The sequence below is a fragment of the Falco cherrug genome, chromosome 5 (assembly GCF_023634085.1).
Source record: "Falco cherrug isolate bFalChe1 chromosome 5, bFalChe1.pri, whole genome shotgun sequence".
In the NCBI taxonomy this organism is placed as follows: Eukaryota; Metazoa; Chordata; class Aves; order Falconiformes; family Falconidae; genus Falco; species Falco cherrug.
Genome location: NC_073701.1, coordinates 23929700 through 23950174, shown reverse-complemented (window position 1 = coordinate 23950174; position 20475 = coordinate 23929700). Strand labels below are relative to the sequence as shown.

The 20475-nt window shown below is 46.9% G+C and overlaps 1 protein-coding gene and 1 long non-coding RNA gene across 2 annotated transcripts in view; one reads left to right on the top strand and one right to left on the bottom strand.

Moving 5' to 3' along the window:
- Positions 1–19232, bottom strand: part of CACNA2D4 (calcium voltage-gated channel auxiliary subunit alpha2delta 4) — a 131238-nt gene extending 112006 nt beyond the window's left edge. Inside the window, exons 1-5 of the mRNA XM_027807649.2 lie at positions 18777–19232; positions 13386–13467; positions 5498–5614; positions 3947–4006; positions 2191–2353 (exon numbers count right to left, since the gene is read on the bottom strand). Coding sequence (XP_027663450.1) covers positions 2191–2353; positions 3947–4006; positions 5498–5614; positions 13386–13467; positions 18777–18883 — 529 coding nt within the window. The 5' untranslated portion in view covers positions 18884–19232. The remainder of the gene's footprint in view (positions 1–2190; positions 2354–3946; positions 4007–5497; positions 5615–13385; positions 13468–18776) is intronic.
- Positions 8–13470, top strand: LOC129736116 (uncharacterized). The gene is made up of 3 exons (XR_008732298.1): positions 8–187; positions 11634–13068; positions 13335–13470. It is a non-coding gene; the product is annotated as an uncharacterized LOC129736116 (long non-coding RNA).
- Positions 19233–20475: the final 1243 nt, after the last annotated feature.

Here is a 20475-nt window from a genome sequence, read left to right as displayed (position 1 = left end):
AGAGAAAATGAGGAAAAAAGTGTGCAAAAGAGGGGAGGATACCCGCCACCCCCGATGGAGGAGAGGAATGGGAACAAAGGCAACCCCAGGAGGAATGCAGCCTTGTCCAAAGCTTTGACATTGGGCAGAGAATTGGATGCATCATTCACATAAATCCTGGAGGGCAGGTCACCACCGGCCACTACAGGTGATGATCTCAGCTTGGTCATATGCTATTATCCTCATTTCTCCTTCTGACCTTGTCTGCCCTTGGGCATTATGTCTGGCTGGAAGAGGCTCCAAGAGACCCGGAAAACCAGCAAGCTGGTGTGCTGAGCACACTGGCACACCACACAAACAGGACTCAGCTGCTACCTAAGAGGGGCCATGTGGCTGTTTAAGGCAGCTAACTGCCTGATGCACCACTAAGTGGAACAGCCTTTCTACAAAGAGTGCTTAAATTTATGCTAGATGTAATTACCTAACACAGAGGAGATCTAGGATTTACATACTGTCTCTTTCTCTCTCCCTCCCCTCTTTTCCTTAGCAATTCTTTCTTTTCTTCTTTGTCTGTGCTTTCTTTCACAAAGCCCAGGCTGTCCTCCCTTGCCCCTGATCTCATCAGAAGCACTAGGAAGTTGCCGATTTGCAAGAACTTGTAAGAGGTAGTGTATATTTAGTGTCTTGTTGACTCATTGCCTCAGGAGACCAAACAGAACAGCAGCAATAGAAACAGGGAATTATAAGAAACGGGTCATTGTGGGATTAACTGTATTAACGTTGAAAGGGATGGGGCTTTGACCTACCACTTCCTGTTAGTCACTTTACTAAGGGCAGTTTTGTTCAAAATAGGGGAAAAATTGAACTGGACTCCCCAGTGATGAGGCCGAAGTAACTCATGCAGGAAGGGAGCCAGAAGAGTTGTGGAGAGCCAGGCTTGTTGCTGTTTGCAAGAGAGAGAGTGAGTACTGCTGGGCACGGCTCCCAGGAATAGCCCTGGGCATGGAAGCAGTCCTCCTCTTCCTCTTCCATCTCCTGCTCATCCTCCAGCTATAGCCATAGCAGCTGGATGGTTTGTGTCAAGCTGTACAGGCAAGAAATCAGCTAGCTTGGGGAGTGCCTCTCCGCTGCCTCTGACAGCGACCATTTGGCCACCTCTTTCGGTATGCTGCTGTAGCTACCCACAGCCAGCTCTGCTGGTGGTTCTATTGTGAGCAAGATTTCAGTTTCTCCGCTGTGAGACCAGATGGAATTAATTTAAAATCATGAGAGAAATAGAACTCCCTCTATTGTCCCTCTAAATAACATAGCAGTTGTGAACACGGTCACCAGTGCCTGCCCCACCTGGTCCTGAAGATTGTAAATGAGATCCATCCATGAGCGAAGTAATGGTGCTTTTGTTTTCTTGCCAAAACTTATGCAAGGGGAAGAGCTGATGGGGAGGCAGGGAAGGAGCCAGTTCAGGCAGCTTTGAACATTGGCCAAAAAGAATGGTAAACTTAGGACAATTGCAACTGGTGCCTCAGCCTGCAGATGTGGCAGTGTGCTGACCAGCCTGGAGATGGACTGGTTTCTGGTGTGTACCTGGAGTGGTGTGAATGTGCAGGGGGAGAGGACACAGTCTGGGCACAGATGAGGCCATGTAAGCCTTGATGCCTCCCTGGGCTCCTGCAGCTGTCAAGGTGCCAAAGGCTTGCTGAGAATAAAAAATAGCCCAGAAGAGTCATGTCCCAGTAGCAGCTGTGAATTACCCCCAGTCCCCTACTGATATGCTCACTGGGAATAAAGAGTGTCCCTGTAAGGTGTTAGTGATTTCAACTGAAATCAAGGAGATCCTTGACACCTAAAGACTTTGATAGATCTGGCCCTTTGTGCAGAGTAACAATTGCCAATAAATTCACATCACAGTTTGTTTCACAGCATCTTTGGTTGGGCAGATGAGCCCTAGGCAATATACTGCCTGCCTGAAATGGAGGACTGTCCATCATTAGAAGACTTCCAAGAGCAGATTATACCTAAGCCCTTTCACAGTGACAGGCTGCAGCACAGACATGACTGTGCCTTGGGACAATACCTTTCCAGCCCTGTTTTCTTTTGTTAGGTTGGTTTTTTTTTTGTTGTTGTTCCCATCCTTTCTTTCAGTATTATTACTGGTAATTTCCACAGCAATCTACTAGTAGTGAGGAAGTAGAGGCCAATAGAGGCCATTACCTTTGTTGTAGACGTTGGTGGGAAGCTGGATATCACTGTATGTTGTGTTCACCAGCAGGTTATTGAAATGCTCATTTGGCTCCAAAATGAATTCATCTCCAAGATCCACGTAATTGTCATTTTCATCCTTCTCATTAATCAGGACAGAGTTATAGTAATCAAACTGTTGAAGATGACAATGGAAAAGAGAAAGGCAATAAGAGAGAATAAGACAATTACTAGTACTGCCTGAAAAAAGCCACTCTAATAAAAAAGGGACATCTGGAGAATTCAGGTTTCAAATAGGATCAAGACGAGCAGCAAACAAGAGCCATTACCAACTGAAAAGTGCTAAGCTGCCCAAATGGTGGTTTCTGCCCAGTTTCTTATTGTCAGGTGGCCACGTGACTGAAAGTGTGATCATAACCAAGAGCAGAAGAGCTACCTGAGAGCAAAGGGACACAATAGCAGACTCCTGTGGTCCCTCAGAGCTATTTAAGCAACGAGCCAGGGAGGTGGAGTGTCTCACTGGGTCCGGCTCCCAGGTTTGCTACAGGACATGCAGATGCTGACCTTACTTGCCCTGTCTCTACAGCTGTTGTTTACTAGAGTTAACTCCTGATGCACATCCAGCCAGGATTATCCCCTCACTCTGTCACTCCAAGCAGCCGGCACTCGTCAAGAGCAAAGGATAGAGCAGAAGGTGCTCAAAGACAACACAGTTTTTTCCCTACAAAGGCCATTAGGCATTTAGCATCTACAGTCACTTTAGTATCTTCAGGACACTCTCCACCCTTGGGTAACAGATAATCTTCAGATGTGTTGGTTGACTTTATCCGAGGGCAGACGTTATTTAAAGATTTATGTTCAAGCACTAACCACACTCAAGGGGGTGTGAATTGTGGGTGTGAATACAGTCATGTACCCCAACTCACCCATGACGCTTACTCTGACTGCAGCTGACCCAGACAGCACGCCTGTAATGTGATTCTTAAATAAAGAGGTAGGAGAGGTGAAATTGGTATCTAGCTTGATTTTAAAAAGCATTTTCATTTCCACTCTTTCCTAGAGTGGAAAGATGTACTTGCAGGGGTAGCCTGCACTTCTGCTAAGACCTCTGCGCTTGTACTGTGGACAGCAGACTTCCTTCATCAGAGTTTTCACTCCAGTTCCCTTTACCAGCAATAATTCCATAGCTTGGCTACAACAAACAGTTATTAACAGAGAGCCAATTATCCAAATTGCGTGGCAGCACCAAACTTTCACCTAATGGGAAGTCCTGGTGAGTGTGTGTCTGCAAGGGCAGAGAAAAGCTGGGAGCTGTTGAGAAAGACGGTGAGAAACTCAGCTCATTGGGATTAACGGTTTGCTGTGGGTATGGGTAACAACATCCTCCTCATTGCTCACACACTCAACTGTCAGCTCATTTTCCAGTCAAGTAACCCACAAAGCACCAGCTAATTTGTGCTAACACATCACATAATGACAGTGTTGGTGCAGTAAATGTAATGCCAATAACATCATGCAGCCCAATGTCTACCCAAATCCTTCGCCTCCCAGAGCCATAGGGACTGATCTCCTTGGTGTTACTAGGTTTGGGATCTGCCAAGGGAGTCTCTTTCTTCTACTAGTTTCTAGACAAGCTGAGCATCCTGAAGACAAGGAAACTCCTAACCTGTCCAGGAACCTGAGGTGGCTAAGTGCAGCTAAGCCTGCCTTTTGGCTAGTCTCTCTGAGGATGCGTGATATATTTTGTTACTGACTGGGATAAACTTACCTCCAGTGAGGAGTTGTACTCATGGTTCAGATCTGCATCTTCTGCTGCTTCCACCAACCTCTAATGCAAGCACACAGAAAGAAAGATGAGAGGGTGCTGTGGAAAGCCCCCCAGAAGCTCTTTCTGCTGTATCAGCCATTCACACATTTAGTGAAAAGACACACGACTGCCTCCTTCACCATAACGCAGAATCACGGGGCTATAAACTTCCCTCTTACTCTCCTTTTCTGCTGACCTGTCATTCTGCGCTGTAGCTTTACAGCTTGGAAGGTATATTCACAGCTATTTATTGCCAAGTATATTCACACCTACTTACTCCAGAGTCCCTACTAAACCCCCAAACAATCTTAGATATCACAGGACATATACAAAGAGAAACATGTCCATTTAGAGAAACAACAGCCAGAGATTTAATTTCATTTTCCATGGGCCCTTCCAAAAAGCCATGGGAAAGGCATTTCAGACCCAGCCTGTTGTCAGAATCTCATCAAAGGAAAAGGTCTTGTGGGAGTCTCAGTCTGGTATTGTTACCAAGACAAAGACCATGACTTTATTTTGTAAATGGCTTGGTGATGCTGCAGCCATTTATAAGCTCTTACCATTTATGGAAGGTAATATAATCAACTAGTATTCTCCACTGTGGTGCTTCAGGGCACTAATTCTCAACTGGTACAGACTGGGAAGGAATCCAGCCAAACATGCACATGTTTTCAGAGTTGCACAATCAGTGACAGTCTCAGCAAAACTACTTTTTGCTCCTTCACAAAGGATAAGGCAATCCAAACACTGGAAGAGTCTGGCTATGAATTTAATGTTATGGGCCAAAGCTCTGGGTCTGAATATGCCCACATTTCACTTTGAGATTCAAATGATGTGTTTCTGGATGACTTTTCCACATTAGACCTGTTAAACAGTCAAGGCTCTGTGACTACAGAAATATGCTTTTCATAGTGGGTAAATATAAGGGAATACGATAGAACCTTAGATGCAAGAAGTAAGAGGGGCCATAACGATTACCTGCTCTGATCTCCAACACAGCAACAGCTAAAGACTTCTTGTCACCTCCTCCACATTTCCCCATGTACACAGCTGGAAATCCAAGCGCCTTCCTTGTGGCTCATGTTCAGGGGCTACAGAAATTTCCCTTGAGCCACACACGCAGCTGAGACAAGCTACTAGTCTTCAATGGCCAGAGCGCAGGACGAAGTTTATTTTCACTTGTGAGAAATTTTTTTCTCTTTAAACAGCTCTTTTCTGCTAAAGGAGTGTTCCTTCCCTGATATTTATTCCTAGGCTTTGTTTTTATCTTATTTCCTACTTTGGGCTGAGGGAGAAGCCAGCGTTCCCTTGTCTGAACGCCCACATCCTCCCACCAGTGTCTACTTAAAGCTCAGAGTGAGCAGCCAGCTGCACCAGCAGGCATTTGGTTGGGCAAGGAAGTCCTCATGCAACCTCTGCACCCACACACTCCTGGTACAGGCAGGAGGCCTGCACTTACTGCGCCAGGGCTGACAGAAGAGGACTTCCTTCCCATAGCCCCTGTGGTCATACCTCAACGGCTTCGACCTTCCTACGGAGCATGCTTTCCATCTGCTCTGAGAACTTCTTCACCAGCTCCAAGCCATCCACCTCTTTGATCTTCAGAGTTGGCTCCACATCTTTGTACTTCTACCCAAAGGAAAGCAGAAAATCCTGCTGAGCAGGAGGCTTATAAGGAGAGGGGTCAATCTATTATTGTTAGCTGGGTATTGTCTTTGGTGAAGAAAGATGTGTTGAAAGAACTGGTCTCATTTATCGCCTTCTCCCATCTTTGTCTTTCCTCCCTTTTCACACCATAGTTCGGGTGTGTGCAGATCACTGGCCATAACACAAAACATTTTGACTGAGCAACTGATCCAGTTGTGAACCTGTGGCTGTTGAAAACAGCAATGTACCTGAAGCTACAAGTAAGTGAGAAGCAGAATGCTGCCTTGGAAAAATACACATTGTACGTACATCCGTAGTAACATTATACAGGTGATCCTCCCTCTCTGCTCTGCCCTGGTGAGGCTGCACCTGGAGTGCTGTGTCCAGTTCTGGGCTCCCCAGTTCAAGAGAGACAGGGAACTGCTGGAAAGGGTCCAGCAGAGAGCTATGGAGATGACTGGGAGACTGGAGCATCCCCTTTATGAGGAAAGTCTGAGAGAGCTGGGCCTGCGTAGCCTAGAAAAGAAAAGGCTGAGAGGGGATCTTATCAGTGTATACAACTATCTTAAGGTTGGGTGTCAAGAGGATGGGGCCAGGCTCTTTTCAGTGGTGCCCAGCGACAGGACAAGGGGCAACGGGCCCAAACTTCAACACGGGAAGTTCCATCTGAACATGAGGAAAAACTTCTTTACTTTGGGGGTGACAGAGCACTGGTACAGGCTGCCCAGTCTTCTTTTTTGGAGACATTCAAAACCCACCTGGATGTGATTCTGTGGAACCTGCTTTACAAGAACCCACTTTAGCAGGGGGTTGGACTAGATGATCCCCAGAGGTCCCTTCCAACCCTGACCATTCTGTGATTGTATGCATCACATACCTGAAATTTGCTTAAGCCAGAGGGAAGTCAAGCTGTATGAAGCTGTATGCTGTCATGACATTGCCTCCTATGTCACATGTGCTCTGGGGCACTAGTGGAGAGATGTCATGCTAGTGCATGTCCTGTCCTCCCACCGTGACATCTTACCTGTAGGGTAACTTGTCAGGTCTGCAGCAGGAAGGGTCTGCTCAGCGCTTAGATGGGAGACAGCCAAAGGAAAGGTCAGCAAGACAGTTATGATGCTACTTATTCAGCATGCATGAGCATGCTTTAGACCAAGAGCACCACAGAGACGATTCCCAGAAACTAGGAATTACGAGCATGGCTGCTTAGGGATTCCTCCACGGAGAGAGATGCCATAATGAGGAGTGTCTGGATCTGACAGCCTTAGAGATACCAGTTTCTTCTGGCTACATTTCATATAATCTAGGCATTAAAAATCTGAGAGTACTCCCAAACTGGGTAACTGTTATCTACTTCCCTCTATCAGCCCTTTCAAGACTGGATACAACAGCCTTTATTTCTTCTTTTCAAAAAATCCCAAAGCTAACAGAGATAGGCAGAAAGACAGAGTAAAAAAAAAACAAACTGCAGAAGGATGCAATAGCATTAACCTCGTTCAGAAAAGACAGACCCTTATCTCCCCAGCAATGGGGAAACACGAAGGCAACTGATTGAATTTCCCTGGTCCCTCATCATCATTTCTCTCTGCAGTGTATACACATCCCCTCCATCTTCATGTTTATTAGCATCATAACAGCAATCTCAGCCAGAACTGGACTTCTTACGCTGATATAAAATGAGGTGGTGGAAAGGGTAAGAGGATGGCAGAAGCTTTAGTGGCACTTCTGAATTAGAAGAAGGTGGGGGCGCGGGAGTGGGTGGGGAGAGGATTTTGCGTATCTTTAGAGTGAGTGAGTGAGGCTCCTTTTGTTCAAAAGAAACTCATTGACCATCCGGGAGGGCAGCTGAGCACAGACGGAGTAAGAAATGCCTTGAGGATGGGGCAGGCTGAGGAGGTCAGACAGAAATAGCAGCATCATCCAGCCTGCGGCAGGCATAGCGGGGAGGCTGCTCGCTCTGTCTGGCGTGATTAACAGCGAAGGTTTTACTGGATTAAAAATGCGAGGCCTCGCATCCCCTCTGCTGCGTCTGGGTAGCTGGGGCGGGCAGGGGAGGAGGAGAGGGAGGAAGAGGAGGAGGAGATCGGGTTGAGCATGAAGGTTAGTGTAACCATGCTGCCAAAAGAGGGATGCGCAGCAGCAAGCCCCCAACTGAAGTCCCTGGCTGCTGACGAGACTGCAGCGCACATCCCAGCTGGTGCCTGTCCCATTTAACTCCATGTCATGCTTTCATCAGGAGGGAAGTGATCTCTGCCAGGCTAGGCTTTAATCAGGCCCTCCTCGGGGGGAGGAGGGTAATCTCTCCCAGTAAAGCTAGTGAAGGGGGGGACCACATCAGCACAGGCAAGCAGGCGCTTTACAAAGTGACCTGCTGTCAATTACCTTGGGTCACATCTTGAATTAAAAAGAACAGGGCTCTTTTCCTCTCAATTATTTTTTAATGTGCTTTTGACACATTGACAAGTAGATGTTAATAGGGTATAAGTAACCATGAGCGATCATGAGCAGTCTGCTAATACCGAACACACATCTCAGCCCAAGGAACTAGCCAGAGCTGGGAAGAGAAAAAAAACCAACAGAAAAAGACCCCAAACCACCAAACAAATAACCCAAAAAACTTTCTGCATTTTCAGTTGGCTGTGAGGAATACACCAGGTTTGAGTTCAGATCCCCTTTTAGCTTTTTCCTACAAACAATCCAGCAAACCATTCTGTATCTGTATTCCTACCACTAAAATTTCCTGCTACTAATGAATTTTCACGGCAAGAGTTCCTAAAGGCAGGCAACAGAGTAGTTAGTACCTGTGATTTCAATACTGTTACCAGACACCGTGGCTGAAAGTACGCAGCATATGTCAACACAGGTGCTTATAGGCAACCAAGATTAACCTGCCCAACGTGAGTTTAGGGTTCAGGTCATCAGATCATTATGATTTACAGAACAGGAATCAGCGACAGGCTTAGGAGAACTGGCTGAAAGGATCTGATGTTGAAAAGGGGCCACATTGTTAACTCTCATCTAACAGAAAATCTTTTCACATTCATCTAGTACTTAGTATTCCCTTAAAACAGCAGGAGCAATTAATTAAGATTCGCCTTCTGCAGTGATGGGGGTGGTGATTTAAGAGTAGAATATCCAGGATCCAGTATCCTAAACTTTATCTGTGAATAGAGATATGTCACCAAATATATTTTCTTGGTCCCAACTCCCTGAAACTTGGCCCATTGAAGTACACAGTGTTGCATTACTCACTGCTAGTGAAGTTATATTAAGAGTGTGAAAGACATCCCTTTCATCTTCACCTAGGAAAATGTCTTGACTGCACTTCTTGAATTTGTCTGTTCTTTGCTATGTAGTTATTTGTATTGTCTTCTAGCAATTACATAGCTGGAACCAAGCCCTGCTGTCCTTTCTCAGCCCTATCCACCGCGGAAGACAATGGGCGCCTCAGCTACAGAAGGAAGCAGGAGGCAATTCTCAGAAATACTTATGAGTCGTTAACACAGTAGGAGAAAAATCAGGTTTTGGGCCTGCTGAAGATGGTGGTGTTTCTGTCACTTGAAGGCAAGCCCTGAGAAGCACAGAACCACCATGGTATCCTCCTGGCATTGCTGTCATTGGTGGTCCCAGGTCTTTGGTGGCTGCCAGGCTAACTGCAGCAGCACAACTGTGACAAACAGACCGAATAAGCCACAGGCTGAAACCTTCTGTTCCTTAGCTCTGGACAGATGCTACTGCCCTCCCCCTATTCAGCCTTTTGCATTGTCTCTTTACTCCAGCAGTATTGCCCTCAGCTGTCCTAGACCCCAGCCAGCATTTTAATACAGACCCATTATCTGAGCCAGGTTTAAGTGTGCAAGCTTATCTTAAACCCTGCTGCATAATAGTCAAGAGAATAGAATGAATGCTTCGGCCATCAAACCAAAGCCACTCTTCAGCTTTTGCTACCTCTGTGAGGTTTGATTTGACGATATCCTGACTGCCTGGGACTTTCTCAAAGCTCTCTGATCCAGGGTAAGAACCTGCCCTTGTGGATTCAAGAGATGTCTACTCGTTCACCAGGTCTCTGGGAACAATAAGACCTGGTAAGAAATTGACTGGGTTTGCAACATGTCCTGGTTTCAGCTGGGATAGAGTTAATTTTCTTCTTAGTAGCTGGTGCAGTGCTGTGTTTTTGGATTTGGTGTGAGAATGATGTTGGTAACAGATGTTTTTAGTTGCTGCTGGGTAATGTTTATACTAACTCAAGGGCTTTTCAGTTTCTCAGGCCCTGCCAGCAAAAAGGCTGGAGGGATACAAGAAACTGGGAGGGGACACAGCCAGGGCAGCTGACCTAAACTAGCCAAAGGGATATTCCATACCACAGAATGTCATGCTCGGTATATAAAGCTGGAGGGAGTTGGCTGACACCTGCCAATTGCTGCTCAGGGACTGGCTGGGCATCGGTCAGCAGGTGGTGAGGGACTGTATAGTGCATCACTTGTTCCCTTTGTCCCTTCCCTTTGGATTTTATTCCTCTCCCTTTCTCCCTCCTTTTCATTATAATAATATTTGTTACTATTATAACCTTTTTCTCTCCTCTTTTATTTTATTCTAATGATGAAATTGTCTTTATCTCAACCCTCGAGTTTTACCTTCCTTCCCAATTCTCCCCCCCGTCCCTCTGTCAGGGGTGGTGGAAATGCACGAGTGAGTGGCTTTGTGGTACTCGGTTGCTGGCTGGGGTTAAACCACAACACAACATGGTAATATGGTTCTTCTAGGGGAAACAAACGAAAACCAAGAAGAAAACCAAACAAACTCAAAGCCACAGAAGGAAGTTTATGCTAAATATTAAAGAGAAGGTTTACATGGAAAATATTCAGTAACAAAGCAACAATATCTAGTTACTTCGAGTCTATTAGGCACAAGGGAGACATGAAGTAAAATACGAAAGGTGCCATTATCTCTCAGTTTGTATTTCCTTGAAGGCAAAATACACATCGACTCAAATAAGCACCAAGGAAAGAACTGTCTGGGCCCCTTCTGCTGGTCTGTACTTACTCATGCCCACAGAGAAGTATTTCATGTGAAAAAGAGGCGATGGCCCAAAAAGAGAAAGGTGTCTGGGGAGCAGATGTGTTTGGATTTTCAGACGTCATTGTATCTGGCTCCCCAGGCCTGACTTGTCTGCAGGCTGCACCAGTGTGGTGATCTACATAAAGCTATTTCGGGTCTGCCAAGGTGCATCTCATGGGGCATGAAAATGTTGCCTGTTAGTAAAAGCTTTGTCTTCGTCCTCCTGCAGCTGTCCTGCAGCAGCACTGTCAGGGATGCAGGGGAAGCCTTCCAGGATGGTCCCTGTTTTTGAGATTTGTGAGAAGGTGTCTGACCCAATGCTTGCTAAAGAAATGGAGGCCAAGAGAAGTACTGAAGAAGTGGGTGCTGGGCTGGTCCTCCTCTGTTTCCTTAGTCCCAGGGAAATAAGGGGAAATGAAAAAGCTCAAGAAGTGGGATCTGAGGGTTAAAAGGTAAACCTGAGCTCTTTAAACTGCTTAAGTAAAGTTAAGACAGGGCAGGACATGCATTTAGATGACTCTTTACTGGAGTGTTAACAGAGCAAGGTTGGATCAAGCTCATCTGTACCCCCTTATACAGTGGTGATAGTGACTCACTGAAGGACATTTTCCCTCTTGAGTCATGGGTGACACTGTCCCCCACTCAGGTGTGTCCAAAGGCTGTGCAAAGCATGATCAGTCTGTGCTGCATCCAGGCCTTGACACATGCAAGGGCAAACCAGACACCTTCCCCTCCCCAGGAACAAAACCATGTGGATGTGGACTGGGGCAGGCAAGTGCAATTATTCTATAAGGCTGTCAGACCGCCACGGAAACATAGCTCTGCCTTAACTCCCCATGACATGAATGCTAGATTGAATCTGGTTACATTCAGGCTTCTTTTTAATCAGAAATTATTTTTCTTTGTTTCCAGTGAATTAAACCAAAAGCTGATTTTTTTTCAGGTTCTGGTTGCCATGACTCTCATTTTTAGTGGCACTACACTAGCATCTGCAGGTCTCATATAACCCCTGCCCCAGAGAGATCAAGATCCCGAGAGACAAAACATGTAGTGTGGACAGAAGAACGTGAAATGATCTGGTGCAAGATCTCCAGAGGGCCAACACGGCACAGCTGTCTTGACATCCACCTCAGCGCCACATCTGCTATCCTTGGCCTTCATTGTTAACTTTCACAACACTGGTGTTTTCAATCTAACCCATGTTCTCCCTAGTCCCGCTGGCTTTTGGACCTTAAGGAACATGAACTCCCTTAATCCACTAGTAGAAACAGCCACAGAAGCAGTGCAAGTTGCCTGTGTTGAAGCACCCCTATACAGCATCAGGCAGAGATACCTGACGGTCAAATAACCCCAGTCTATCTCCTGCCCACTGGAGCTCCAGCACTCACCAGAGGTGCCTTAGCATGACACTTTGCCTCTGGCAGTTATTGCTTGAGGACTCTGTGGAAGAATAGACAATGCAGAAACGTCATCAAAACTGGTAAAAGCCAAACTTTTGCCTGCATGTATGCAGCCCACCACAGCTGCCTCATGAAGTATCTGTATCAGGGCTGACAGTTTTTTATTGCATGGTGGCACATTCCTCCTAAGAAGCGCTGATGATCAGTATAGACCTTTATGATGGATGCTGAAGGCTTTTCTTGGCCAAGCCTAGCGAAGGTGATGCTGCAGGAGATGCTCCCTTAGTCATGACAGAAAACAGCACTGTGAGGGGAGGGAAACTGAGGGCTCAGCAGCAAGGCAAGGCAGATGATACCCAGATCCTTTTGTTTGCACTGGTATATGGATGTTACTACTAATACGAGGACAGAAATTGGACACCCAGAAGGCCTGAGAGGCAATGCATGTTTTGTGTTGAGAAGAACCAGAGAAAGAGTAAAGAAAAGGAACTGGACAGCCACATGAGGTAGAGGGGCAAGTGCACCCCTTCAGATGCACTCAGCAGCCACCAGGCCCCTTGAGCAGTACTTAGGGGGTGCTGATCCACACAACCCTGCTGCTGCAATGCAGAGTTCTTCAAGCTTGAAAGAGGAGCAGCCATTCACCTCTGACTTCAGGAATCAAGGTAACGGGGCAACTTTTCTACAGCTGCAAATAGGACCATTTATTTAAAGCCCCTGGAGCTACACCCTTTCATGCTGTTAGAGTTCAGTGCAACAGTGCCTATCGTTTGATGACCAGGCCACGCAGAGCTCTGCACCTCTGAAGGATCACAACTTCCAGAGCACCTGCCTCAGAGACCCTGTTCAAAGCGGAATGTTAAAGGCACAGTTGGAAGAATTTATTTGTGACTGGAAGGAGACAGATGAGGAAGCAGAAAGGAGCAAGAGTGCCAGCTGGAGAGCTGCAGGAGGGGATGACGGGGTGACAATGAGCAGGTGAGTGATAAGAAGGAGGAGAGGGACTGATATGCACTTAGAAAGTGAGGGGAAACTTGAGGAGTACTGTTAAAAAGTATTTTTTTAAAATGGGACAATTTAGGTGGTGTTTGGTCATGCTAATGAGAGCAGGAAAGGCATTAGATGGATCCCCCTCCCCAGTTCATGGAGAATGGCCACAGGGCATCACTGTACTTATGGGTATGAACCTGCACGGTTTTGAAGGTTAGTTGGAGACCTGCGTATTTTGCTTTTTTCCACCCCAGGGGGAAACCTTGAAGGGCTACGTAAGGAGATGACCCGCAGCTTTTGCCTACCTTCTGCAACAGGAGAGAGCCTGAATACTTAGTCACAACGGAGTACAGCTCCCCACTGAAGGCATCTGCCCAAGACTTCACACTAGAAAGAGGAAAAAAAAAGAAAATCAGTGTTAATAATTCAAAGTCAGCAGAACTGCTTACTTCTTCAGACAGGGAAAAACTCCACCTTCCTGAGTACAAAACCCTTCCACCTGCCCTGTATTTCTCTAAGCCACTGCAGGGACAATGGCAGTGCTTCCTCCCCAGACTGCTAGCCAGACAAACAGTAAGGCAGGAGGCAAGCACTGCTCTTAGACACCCTGTCCAGGACACTGGACAACAAGGAGAAACACTGGGTTCTGCTGGTCTCAATCACTATGTTTTGACTCGGAGTGGAATTTGTCTTGCCTAACTTTAGAGGTACAAAAGTTGTACATTTGGTCTTAGATTATCATCTGGTTTCCTCTACTGTTAGCAAAGTGAAATAAATAGCTCTCTGCAGACATCTATTTGTCTTCACTGACTGCAGACGGAGCCTGGAGTGAAGGACTAGACACCTAATGTCAAGATTGCTGAGGAGAAATAAGTGTCAGACCTGAACAAAGTTGTCAAGATTCACCCCTTGCCTTCAGTTCCTAGAGCTGCGTGGGGCAGAGACTAACAAGCCAGATGAATTCACTGCTCTCAGTGGAGATGTTATGGCTTGATAACACCAGAGTAGATTATGCACCTCATCATTGTAAAACACTACTCGCATTTGTGCCATCCTGTAAATAATTGATGATAGCAATACCACATGGAGAACATAAGGATGTTGAAGAGCAGCCTGAACAGTGAGCCATCCAAATCAAAATAGATGGCTCTCATAACTGACAGAGCACTTCATCAGAAATCTGTTACATGATTCACATTAGGCAGTTCCACCTACATGCAGTTCCTTCTACAAGGATTAATTTAGGAGAGATTTATTTAATGGAATAAATGGTTTTCTTCACTTACCAAAATACACTACTTATTTATGGGGTGCAGAATCTTACCTATGGCTTCCAGTAGATTTCTTCCAGCCCTAACAGACTTCAGGGCCTAATTTCTCAGTGCATTGCACCAGTTTTGTAGCAGAATAATACACCACATACTGCTGAGCTCTGGAGTAAAGCCAGCACAGCAATGGTGGAATAATCACAACAGCTAACTTTAGCCTAGGAAAGCCTGTTTAGGGCCCCCTCTTGCAAACAGGGACAGATAGGCAGCTATAGCAGATAATTTGGAGCATACATAAGGCTTCTGCTCCTAACTGTACCTCTCTCCACTGTCCCTACAAGGAGTGTAATGAAAGAGTGGGTGCCTTTGTTAATCACTGCTTAATTGACAACAGGGCATCCATTTCTAACCACTGAGTGTGATCTAGCACCAGTTGAATGCAATAAGAATGAGATTTCCTCTTTCTCTCTCTCTCTTTTTTTTTTTTTTTTTTCCTGGGGGGGGTGGGGTGGGTGTTTTGTTGGGGTTTTTTTGGCCATTGTGCTCTGCATTTTATTTTGACAGCCAGAGCTTTTATCTTTACATTTCATTCTTAGAGAAGAAAGAATGTAGTTATTTGCTAGGAGACCAGGATTTATTGCCCCATATCAAAGTTATTCTAGCAAGCCTAGAATAAAAGAGGAAACCAGAAACAGGAACCCCATAGGATGCTTGCCTGTTTGTTGTAGTGACTAACACATTCCCTGAGGTATGAGGATCAACATTTAACTCAATGCCCATCTGCTGCTGCTGGTTTTCTGACTTTTATGTACGAGATGATTTGTGCTGATAATAACTAATATTCTCCAGTCTCCTCACCTTTTACTGTAGAAAGTGAGAACCTAAACATGAAGTTTGGGATAGTAATTTTAGCAGGGAGGTTTATGTTTCCCCATTTTCCTCCTTTAGAAATGAGGTGCACATGATCTCGCTCTGTTTTGTGTCGTGTCCATGGCCATGTGTGCACTCCTGTTCCTTCCAGCACTCATCATTTTTCAACACAGCAGGGTGGAAGATTCTTTGATATTAATTTCTAACCAGTGGGTGTGGCTGGGCAGCTTCTGCAGAAAGATGCTCTTATTGAGGTAAAAGGTCCTCGGTACTAACTTAGCAACCATCAGTCAGCAGAGAAGCCAGCCACAGGCAGCTTCACAGAAGCCCCAGCCCTGCTGCTTGTGGATCTGCTCATTTGTGTAGTCCTTAAATCCAGCATGACTTGGGATTCTCCGCTTTCATAAAAACAGGAAAAAAGAAGGTGGGTTTTTAGCCTTTGAGGCTGTGGCAAAAGAAGCTGAAATGTATGAATGCTGAAACTTCCAGTAACAGCTGAAGTCAACGAAAGAAAAGGTCGGGGCTTGTGTAATTTTGCAATTGCTACGTGGGTACCCTGTGTGTCAGGCGCTCCCCTGGGAGGGCTCTCCCAGCCCGCCTGGGGCAGCAGCTGCTCCAGCTTGGCAGTGGACATCTCTGCTGGTCTGAAATCAGAGGAGGAAGGAGGCACAGAGGAAGGGGGAGCAGAGAGAAGGCCAGAGGCTCGCATCTTTGGAGTGCTGGTTGGAAAGTTAGGGGGCACAGAAAGGTCCTGAAGCCCTGTGTGACAGGGCTGAGGAGCGGGTAATTAAAAATACATGGTGGCGTTTCAGGGAAGTTGAAAAGAAGGCAGGTGAAGAGGCAGAAACACACTGTCATTTGCATATTTAAAAGACAATTTTTTGCCAGGGAAGGGAGTGACCTTAGAGTACTGGGAAATTAAGGGCAGCCTGCCGAATTTAAATAGGTTTCCTTCTTTTCTTTGTAAACAAGTGAGAGAAAAGATCAGCCTAAAATTCATCAGGTTGCAGAGAAATTTCATCTAAGGTTGCTGGCTTTGTGAACTTAGAAACAGATGTACAGAGGCAATAGGGACAGCCTGAAGAGGCTCCTCTTCACCTCTCCCACCATCATTTCCTGATGGTTCCAGTACCCCAGGAAGCAAAGGCCGAGCAGCCATTCCCAAATCCTCACTATCCTCACAGCTGCAAGCGCTCCTGCCTGTGCCATGGCTAGCTGATGAGAAGAGTGGTGGCCAGGAGGGAGGAGGAGGTAGTTTTCATGCTGAACTTGACCCCCAGAAGCATTGCTAGTAACTGATTGAGCAGATTTTTGCACCAGTGGGTTAAAGCTGAGTGAGCTTTGCAAAGACGTGAATGAGGTGGCGATGAACTGGGCATGGTGCAGCAAAGCCAGACATGACTTGGGGAGCAGCTCAGCCTCACCTGGCCTTGTGTCACTTAACTGTAATTGAACCCAGCTGGTGTTTCAAAGGCTGGTCCCACAGGATGTCCCACAGGCACTCCCAGAATATCCCTGTGTAATCTATGGAGCAGGTCCCTTTTCTTCTGATTTACTCCCTTTGGTCCTCTGGCCAATGTATTCTTCTACTGAAATTTCATTTCAAAAGGGCAGCTTTTGAGTTTTAGTTAAATTCATGAATGGATTTGAAACATCAAGGTTCAATTCAGCTGTTGGTCTGGTTTTGGTACCAGGGGAGAAAAGTGGGTTTTTTATTGTTTATTCTTCATTCTTGCACATGACAAAGTTCCAAATTGTGCAAAGTGACGTAACTCTTTTCTCAGTAGCAAAGGGCTATCACATTATAACCAAACACATCAGAAAAGGATTTGGTCAGAGACTGCCTGCCTGTAATCCCTGCACTTGCATGCAGTGGTGAAAACAGCAGAAAGGACAGGCTGGCTTCTTAATGCCACAGATTTCAAGGCCAAAAGGTATTTCTGTGCAGTATTTACACTGGGCATGGAAAGTTGATTTTTATTTTGTGTGGTTTGAAATTATCACGTCAGATTTTATGCTGTGAAACTTCTGTGTCCTTTTTGTGAAACCCAAATCAGAAGCATTTTCCTGAGGAAGGGCTTGATAGTGCAGCCAAGAATAAAAAAACGGGTGGCAAAGTTTCCTGAGACCCTGCTGGATAAAGTCAGCACAACTCTTGGTAGTCATGTGGGCTGTAATGGTGAGCACATCTGCAAGGGTCTTATCGGCAATTTTTGAATGTGTAACATTTTTTCAATCTCAGGAAAGGGCTTGAGCTGACTTCAGTTGATGTATCAGACATATCTCCTGCTGAAACTGAATGGCAGTGTTGTCTTTTCTCCAGACCAAGCCACTGTCCTGCATAGACAGCTCCAGAGAATCTGCCTCACAACAACTTTTACCAACTGTGGTGCTGACATTTTTACTCCTTAAAGAATTTAACTTGACTAAATCAGCTTAACAAGGTGAAGTTTTTATAAACTAGGTTTGCTGAGAGCTGTTAGCCTGCTGGTCAGCTGCTTGGAGATGCCACGCTGCTCGTGGGGAGCTTTCCAGTAGTGCCCATGCCAGAGGAGCTGCTCGTGCAGAGCAACACGCACATGGGCACGGGTGCCCTGCAAACCCACATCCAAAAAGGTGCATCAAGATTCCCTGCATGTGCACTAGCACTTGAACCCAAATGCAGTGCATGCACAAAACGTGGCTGTGCTTTGTATTGCAGGTCACCTTTTCATTCCTATGCTCCAGAGCTCTGGGAAGGGCTATTACGCCCTGTGTAGTGAGGTGGAGCAGGAACAAGCAAGCAAAGGCGCTGTGGCCTCTTTCCCCTATCTCGCCGCCCCCACCAACATCCCCTGGTGTCCACACACATGAATAAATGTGTGTGTGTATTACCCAGGCTGTGTATGTGCACACCAAGGCTTTTTTTCAGCCATCAGTGTACCAGTAAGGGATCAGAGCTCTGGAGCTGCAAACCTTGCACTGCACAATCTGGATCTCATGTGTGTTGAAGAGATGCACCTTTGTTTGCTCAAACACCCCGTGTGTATGCCTCCCACTGCCAGATCCTGATGAGTGCTAAGCATCCCTGGGGTGTCCCTAGTGCCAGCAGTGTCTGCTGGAGCCACTCTGCTAAACTGGAGAGCTGCTAACCTGAGGCTGCTTACATCTGCCTCCATGGCTGAATCTCCACAAGTTGTATCAGTGATGGGGTTTTATGAACATGTCTTTAAATTGGTTTTGCCTTCTGCTACCCAGTGCATTAAGCAGAGCATTAATAGATGTCAAAGTGCTTAAATAAATGAGTATCATTGCTATGCTTGATGAACAGGGAAAATGAGGCATTGCATCCACTCTGGTCCTGGGAACAGAATTTGTGGCTCCCATGCCCATGTCCTCTCCCAGGAGCCATTGCCACTATCATAAGGGAATGTCACCTGCCCTGCAATGACGTGCCCCTCCAGAGGAGCCTGCACCCGCAGTGCCTGCCACCACCGGGGAGGCACTCCCACCCACGTGCCCATGGCATTGCCCACTTCACAGCACAAATGCCCCACGCAGAGAGAGGGAAATACTTACATCTCCAGTGGGATCTTCGTCTGGGCCCTGGCAGAGGGCAGGAGGCAGAAGAGCCAAAGCGTCATCCATGGGAAAGCCCAGGGCCCCATCCTCCACGTGCCAACCATCAGCAAGGGGACCGGCCGGTGGGGTGCGGGGGTTCTCTGCCCTTCCTGCTGCCCCGGGGGGGGTCCCACACAGCCCCTGCCATGCTGCTGGGCTGGGCACTCTGCCGCTGTGGGGCCGAGCCCCGGGTGACCCCGGTTGCCTGTGCCCCAGGAACGTTGCTTCTGCTGCCGGGTGCTGTCAGGGCTCTCCAGTGCAGGGCGGGCGGCCAAAAACCTGCCGCAGACCCTTGCCGGTGGGCACCCACGGGTGCAGTGTGTCTCCGTGCCCCGAGGAGCAGCCGTGCCGGGAGGGAGCTCCGTGCCGGGAGCCGCAGCAGCTACGTAATCCCCCGCCAGCCCCTTAATCCCCTCGCCAAGCAGCAGCGGCCACAGATTTAGGGAAGTGGAGTGGGATAAAATCACCCAGGATTACTCTGATTCCTGAAGACAGGTCTTGGCTTCTCCAGCCAGAGGTCAGGCCATGCCTGCTTTAAAGGGGGCGCATCCACACCCTTGAAATTTCCCCCCCACCCCTGACCTTTGATCTCCGTGAGCAGAGCCCCCCTGCCGTGCTGCAGGACACCAGTGGGTTGCTCCTGCAGGTGGCCCCAGCACCATCACCTCCCCTCTGGGTACCTGAGGTTGGGACCAGGAGCGTGGGGTGCATGGCAGGCTCCTGCAGGCACCAGCGGGTTCGTGCCATGCCTCCGCTTGGCGCTGAGGTTTGCACAGGACCGATGAGGCTGGGCAGAGCCGGCACCTTGGCAGCATCCAGCCCAGGTCCTGGTGAGGTGCTCATCCTCCAGGCCATGAGTGGGGACCTCCCACAGGTGAGAGGAGAGGAGGGAAAATGGGCAGTGGGAAGCAAAGATGGCATGAAAAAAATTACTCTGCTGGTTTAAACTGAGCATCTCCTAATGTGAGTGATTATTTATTAATAGTCGAATCTTTCCATTTGGGCAACATTCAATTGAGATTGCCATCCTTTCATCTGTGTCTGGAGACCAATGAATCAAAGGAGCCCAATGGCTGAACTTGATGAATAGTAGCAAGTAGCAAACTGCACACACAGATGAGGGGCCTGCTATATAAGCTCATTATCGTCACAAGAAGTATGAATTATAAATAACTACAGATATGTCAGTGGAAAGATTATAGATGACTAGAGTGACCTGTTGAACAGTTTGACTCCATGGCAATGAATTACCCCATTTATTAGAATATCTTACAATCATCTTCTGCATGTTTACAAATGCCTTATTTAATACAAAATGCAAGGCCACGCTAGATCGTTACGTTTCTTGTAAAGATGTGGAGGAGGAAACTGGATGTCAAAGCACTGAAGTAAAACTAAGGCATGTATTACAGATGTGCCACTGAGCGTTGTATTGGTGCCTGTTGTAGTTTTAATTCCAGCTGCCAACTAACCACGCAGGCACTCTCTCACTCCCCCCTGGTGGGATGGGGGAGAGAATTAGAAGAGTAAAAGTGAGAAAACTCATAGGTTGAGGTAAAGACAGTTTAATAAGTAAAGTAAAAGCCGTGCATGCAAGCAAAGCAAAGCAAGGAATTCATTCACTGCTTCCCGTGGGCAGGCAGGTGTTCAGCCACCG